The sequence below is a fragment of the Dendronephthya gigantea genome, unplaced genomic scaffold (genome assembly GCF_004324835.1).
Source record: "Dendronephthya gigantea isolate DGI-Jeju-01 unplaced genomic scaffold, DenGig_1.0 001019F, whole genome shotgun sequence".
NCBI lineage: Eukaryota > Metazoa > Cnidaria > Anthozoa > Malacalcyonacea > Nephtheidae > Dendronephthya > Dendronephthya gigantea.
This window is the reverse complement of record NW_021164029.1, coordinates 1-7,316: the sequence shown is the minus strand read 5'-3', so window position 1 is coordinate 7,316 and position 7,316 is coordinate 1. Positions and strand designations below refer to the sequence as shown.

Sequence of the window (7,316 nt, the reverse complement as noted above, 5' to 3'; positions counted from 1 at the left end):
TTATGAACCACGTGTATTTTAGATATTTCCCATGTAAACCATATACAAATGTTGTCAGCAATTTTGAAATCAACCTGATATGAGGTTAATCCAGGCTGAAATCACTGTGTTAAAAAGCAATTAGATGGCAAGAAATGCCATTGATTTCAAAATGAATATAATAAAAGATGAAATTGCCGATTCCCTCGTGGCTGCAGGTAATGTCATTGCCTGTCTTCGCCATTTATTCGAAGAAATATGACAGCTTAAACAAAGATTATAATTATCACAAATTTAGAAAAATTTTAATGGAAATTCAAATAAAGATATCTATTTTAATTACATTCAACGGTTTGGAAATTGTCATAGCTAAAATATAATTTCCACAAGTGTTCCAACTCTAATTTATAATATGCAGATCTACATTGAGGACGTTTAATGCGTTCAAATGCAATGCTAAACTGTATCAAAAGAGAAGCTTTGAAAATTGAAGACACCTACTTCCATATCTACTTGGAAAGTATAATCGAAACGACCAAGACTTAAAAATACAATAATTCAGTTCAAAATCAACAAAAGTGCGTCATATAGACACGAGACAAGAAGTAAAACCTAAGCTTGCGCATACCTTAAGCTTCATTTTAACGCCTTAACGACCTCAATGTCCTTAATTTAAACTGTGTAATTTATGTACACACAATACTGTACATAAAAGTGTTCAAGTCTCAAAAGTTTGTCCATATCTTTTTCCTAATTTGCAATTTTAACTATGAAGTTTACTTAACGTTTTTTGCCAATCTATGTTTTCTTCGTTCATATTTTATTCTATTGACTAAGGCAATAGGCGTTGACTTTTGCAACAAACTACGTCCATCACGGCTGCCAGAACATCTCTTTTCAACTTCAACTTTGGAAATTATCACGGTTTTCCGAATCATATCCTCAAACAATTTTTGTATGGTTTGGACTTCGTCACAATTGAAGAGGCTATTCCTTTCTGTAGGGGCAATGATGCTTGTGGATAACTGGTCATCGTTGGTTCCTGATTCTTCTGCATGCTTTTGCACATCTTCCATACGATCCAATTTATCTTCCAAAGAATCGTGCTCTTGTGGTAGCTCCATGACAGGAACAAGTTCACCTAAATTTTTCTTGCCCTCTTTCTTTAACTTGTCGTAAATTCGCCTTGGTGACATGCCACAAAGCTCTTCATGTGTTTCGACACCATGACGAACAACATCCAGGGTTACGTTATTCTTCAATATATCCTTCTGGAATATTTTCTTAATTTTGGCAACGTCGTCGTCAGTCCAAGGAGCTCTTTTACTTTCACTCTCGGATGATTCGCATGGGGAAGACTTTCCCTTACCATCAACAGCCATTGTTTCCTCTACTGTAGTGGCGGTCTCGAGAATATCTCCACCTCCATCGTCGGTTCGCATCAGCCGTCCAAGGTTTCGCGAAGCTTCTATGGACGTTTTCGACTTCTCTGTCAGAAGATAATACTTCTTTGCGGTCGCTTCGTTGTGAGATAAGGGCTAGCTAATTTCCCACTCATTTCTGGCTTGTCGATGTGTACTTTGGTTACTGCTGCCTTACGAAACGAGGTGCAAGTTATTTTAACGTCCACTCCAGCCTTTTTAAACACAGATTGTACTGCCTTAGTGATGTGCCCAGAATTCATACCATTTCCATTCCAGGATAAGAATACTGGACCGTTGATTCGGGTTGTAACATGGGCTCGCATCACACCAACAAATACCGACATCCACGACTTCAGCTTTTCGCTCAATACGACACGAGCTGGTCCATGAACATGCGCCGTTTTATGTTTCTTCACTGTTATTAGATAATGGTCATCTTGTTTTCGGATGTTAGTAAATTCCTCCATCGTCATATGAGCTAAGACACCTGGTCGATTGGCATTATCTATGAATATTTGGGTAAATAGGAAATCCCTGACAAGGGTGTAACTGGATTGGGTAACAGGGGTCGACTCGGCTGAATCAGAGTATTGTCCAATTATCTTAATAGCCTCTCGAGCTGCCGCACTTTTCTCCAGCTTCCTGATATTTGAAGGCGTCAAACGGTTAAGCATATCTTCCTCAAGCTTTTGCCATTTTCTTGTGTTAGACTCTCTCTTGTATGACGCAGACCACATCTTTACCTTTTCCCGCGCAGAGCTTACGTCCACCCAATTGAATTTGATGCTTTCCGGTTTGTCAGACAGCACAAACGAAAAGAAATGCCGCAGACTCATGAGGTACGACTTGATTGTGCCAGCTTCGTACTTTTTCTGCTTCACATGCACATTTAGAAAAACTTGACGGATTAACTTCAGGTCAAATAGGGACTGAATGTTCTCTGAATCATCGATGGCTTTTAGCAGGATATACAGCTGAGAACCATGTTGCATGACCGTTTTTTCATCTTTTTTGCTGCCATCAGGAGACGCCAACCACTCTTGAAACTCCGTGATTACAGGTGGTAATGTTGATTTTGTCTGCTGTTTCACATCTTCCATGCTGCTGCTTTCATCTTCGTCATCGTCATCGCCATCGTCATCATTAAAACTACCATCATCATTATCATCATCATCATCATCATCATCATCATCATTATGGTCGTCATCATCATCATTATGGTCGTCATCATCATCATGGTCATAACGTCCACGCTTATTTTCACCAATAACCTCTTTATTTTCATCCTGTTCTTCTTCATCTTCTTCTTCTTGTTCCTTGCGATGTTGGTGGCTTCGATCCACTTCCCATGTCTTCCTCTTTAACTGTTCTTCTTGCCACTTAATCATGGCATGCTTACGATTTGGAGCAACGGGAGCATCTACAATTGCACGTTGGTACATCGTCGATGCTTTATCTAACTTGTGCACCTTTTGCAAGTGCTTTGGTAAACGTCGAACAATCGAGTGGCAATCATCAATGGGACACTTGCGACGGCAACGATAATCTTTTTTCTTCGGTTCTTTGGTGAGTCGCTGTCTGATATTGTATTTTAATAGCACTTTCGAAGCAGCTTCCTTCGTCCAGTGATGCACATTTCGCATATGTCTTGGGAGATGCACGACCTTGGCATTACACATTACCAAGGGACACGAAATTTTTCTTCTCTGGGGTGCAGTAACATTTTGCTCACCAGATGATTTCCTCTGCTTATGACTTTCAACTGAAAGGTCTTCTTGTAATGACTTGCTTGAATGCCCTTGTTCACTTTCCTCATGGACATGTGCATCTTTTGACGGGGCCCAACTTTCATCACTTGACTCACCACAACTTTCGCTTTCACAAGATTCTACAGTTTTCTGAAAAGTACATACATATACAGGGTATATAAAATTGCACTCTAAAAAAGTTTGAAATGAGTCGCTAGCAAGTAACAACGAATCAGATAAAATTGTCCTTTGTTGCGAACCTGGTTTTCACTGGAACAGTCTTCCATTTCTGTTGCCCTGTTCGATGTTGTCTGCAACATTTCTTCATTTATCAGCATATCAATGCTGTCAAGGTGTTCTTCTATTTCACATTGTTTTGTCTACAGAATGAATAAAAGTAGAATTTACTTGTTTCTTAATCAAGATGGTACATTACTTATCCTGGCATGTATTTCTACAACAATACAAAAAACTGGTATAAAATACTATATTTCATAACTTACTTCATCTGCTGGCAAAGTAAACTCATATTGAACAGTTCTGTCAATTTTTGTATCCTTAAAATCAACCTTCCACTTTCCATTAAAACTCTAAAAAATCATAAAATTGATTTTGTATAAACTTATGGAGTTTGCTAATTAATTGCAACAGATGATAATCTTTGTCCCTCTCCCCTCTTTAGAAGCAATCTTGGCACTTAAAAGACCTGTCATGCAACAAAATTTCAACTTTATTTCTACGAACATCGTTGATAAGGGGTTAGGGTTGGCACATTTAACGTACATATTACCTGCATGATTAAAAAAAGGTCATAATCATTGCAGGTGATTTTATTCCTTAAAAAATCTATCATTATAATTAGCACTACAATGTGACATAAAACAAGAATACTTACACCAACGATATCTTGAATTTCGGAAAAACTGCCAGAATATGAGGCGCATTCTTTGCATTTTTCCCATATGTAAAACTATCCCTAAGGATTCTAATCGGTTTTTTCCCCTTTCTTTCCATTTTATGTACTATAAGAAGAAATACATCATATAAAAATTAGAGCTACACATTCCATAGTTACAGTTAAAAAACTTGTCTCACTGAACAAAACAGCTAAATTAATTAGATTCCCTAAGTTGCCAGGTGAAAACTCCCTGTAACAAATAACCATATCACATAAAAATGAAGTAGAGTAATGTTAATGCACCCTGAATTAAGTTCTATAAAAAACTAAGCATGTAGGAAAATTATATAGAGCTACAAATTAGTTTAAACTAGTGTTTTATGTTGAAAAAACAAATACTTAAACAATGAAAAAACACATCTAGCCCCTTAAGTAGCTAAGAAGAGAATATCAATGCACCCTGAATAAGGTTCTATATAAAACTAAGCATGTAGGAACATTATTTAGAGCTACACATTAGTTTAAACTGGTGATTTGTGTTTGAAAACAAATAATTAAACTATGAAAAACACATCTAGCCCCCTTAAGTAGCTAAAAAGAGTTCAGGCACACATGAAACTTCTGTAACTTATAAAGTGAAAAGAAACAAGTATTTTCTGGGCTAATCATTGATATAAGCCAACTGGTTCCATAGTTACAGTTAAAAAACGTGTCTCACTGAACAAAACAGCTAAATTAATTAGATTCCGTACGTTGCCAGGTGAAAACTCTCTGTAACAAGTAAACCCTTAAACATTTGACATAAAAATGAAGTAGAGTAATATTAATTCACCATGAATTAAGTTCTATATAAAACTAAGCATGTAGGAACATTATTTAGAGCTATACATTAGTTTAAAGTATTGTTTTGTGTTTGAAAACAAATAATTAAACTATGAAAAACACATCAAGCCCCCTTAAGTAGCTAAGAAGAGTTCAGGCACACATGAAACTTCTGTAACTTATAAAGTGAAACAAGGCAAGTATTTTGCTGGGCTAATCATTGATATAAGCCAACTGGTTCCATAGTTACAGTTAAAAAACCTGTCTCACTGAACAAAACAGCTAAATTAATTAGATTCCGTACGTTGCCAGGTGAAAACTCTCTGTAACAAGTAAACCCCTTAACCATATGACATAAAAATGAAGTAGAGTAATATCAATGCACCCTGAATTAAGTTCTATATAAAACTAAGCATGTAGGAACATTATTTAGAGCTACACATTAGTTTAAACTGGTGATTTGTGTTTGAAAACAAATAATTAAACTATGAAAAACACATCTAGCCCCCTTAAGTAGCTAAAAAGAGTTCAGGCACACATGAAACTTCTGTAACTTATAAAGTGAAACAAGGCAATATTTTGCTGGGCTAATCATTGATATAAGCCAACTGGTTCCATAGTTACAGTTAAAAAACCTGTCCACTGAACAAAACAGCTAAATTAATTAGATTCCGTACGTTGCCAGGTGAAAACCCTCTGTAACAAGTAAACCCCTTAACCATATGACATAAAAATGAAGTAGAGTAATATTAATGCACCCTGAATTAAGTTCTATATAAAACTAAGCATGTAGGAACATTATTTAGAGCTATACATTAGTTTAAAGTAGTGTTTGGTGTTTGAAAACAAATAATTAAACTATGAAAAAACACATCTAGCCCCCTTAAGTAGCTAAGAGAGTTCAGGCACACATGAAACTTCTGTAACTTCTAAAGTGAAACAAGAAAAGTATTTTGCTGGGCTAATGATTGATATAAGCCAACTGGTTCCATAGTTACAGTTAAAAAACATGTCTCACTGTACAAAACAGCTAAATTAATTAGATTCCGTACGTTGCCGGGTGAAAACCCTCTGTAACAAGTAAACCCCCTAACCATATGACATAAAAATGAAGTAGAGTAATATTAATGCACCCTGAATTAAGTTCTATATAAAACTAAGCATGTAGAACATTATCTAGAGCTATACATTAGTTTAAAAGGTGTTTTGTGTTTGAAAACAAATAATTAAACTATGAAAAAACACATCTAGCCCCCTTAAGTAGCTAAGAAGAGTTCAGGCACACATGAAACTTCTGTAACTTATAAAGTGAAACAAGACAAGTATTTTGCTGGCTAATCATTGATATAAACCAACTGGTTCTATAGTTACAGTTAAAAAAACCTGTCACTGAACAAAACAGCTAAATTAATTAGATTCCGTACGTTGCCAGGTGAAAACTCTCTGTAACAAGTAAACCCCTTAACCATATGACATAAAAATGAAGTAGAGTAATATTAATGCACCCTGAATTAAGTTATATAAAACTAAGCATGTAGGAGCATTATTTAGAGCTATACATTAGCTTTAAATAGTGTTTTGTGATTGAAAACAAATAATAAACTATGAAAAAACACATCTAGCCCCCTTAAGGAAGTAATAACAGTTCAGGCACACATGAAACTTCTGTAACTTATAAAGTGAAAAGAGACAAGTATTTTGCTGGGCTAATCATTGATATAAGCCAACTGGTTCCATAGTTACAGTTAAAAAACGTGTCTCACTGAACAAAACAGCTAAATTAATTAGATTCCGTATGTTGCCAGGTGAAAACTCTTGTAACAAGTAAACCCCTTAACCATATGACATAAAAATGAAGTAGAGTAATATTAATTCACCATGAATTAAGTTCTATATAAAACTAAGCATGTAGGAACATTAATTAGAGCTATACATTAGTTGAAAGTATTGTTTTGTGTTTGAAAACAAATAATTAAACTATGAAAAAACACATCAAGCCCCCTTAAGTAGCTAAGAAGAGTTCAGGCACACATGAAACTTCTGTAACTTATAAAGTAAACAAGGCAAGTATTTTGCTGGGCTAATCATTGATATAAGCCAACTGGTTCCATAGTTACAGTTAAAAAACATGTCTCACTGAACAAAACAGCTAAATTAATTAGCTTCCCTAAGTTGCCAGGTGAAAACTCTCTGTAACAAGTAAACCCCTTAACCATATGACATAAAAATGAAGTAGAGTAATATTAATTCACCATGAATCAAGTTCTATATAAAACTAAGCATGTAGGAACATTATTTAGAGCTATACATTAGCTTAAAATAGTGTTTTGTGATTGAAAACAAATAAGTAAACTATGAAAAAACACATCAAGCCCCCTTAAGTAAGTAATAACAGTTCAGGCACACATGAAACTTCTGTAACTTATAAAGTGAAAAGAGACAAGT

At 35.4% G+C, this 7,316-nt stretch overlaps 1 protein-coding gene across 1 annotated transcript; it reads right to left on the bottom strand.

The window, feature by feature from the left end:
• Window positions 1-755: 755 nt before the first annotated feature.
• On the bottom strand, window positions 756-4,074 carry LOC114544894 (the record flags this gene model as incomplete). Its single annotated transcript, XM_028563387.1, has 5 exons — window positions 756-1,468; window positions 1,534-3,301; window positions 3,412-3,531; window positions 3,655-3,741; window positions 4,047-4,074. Coding segments are annotated over 5 exons (2,716 nt in total), but the record flags the coding sequence as incomplete, so codon positions are not given.
• Between the last annotated feature and the right edge of the window lie 3,242 nt (window positions 4,075-7,316).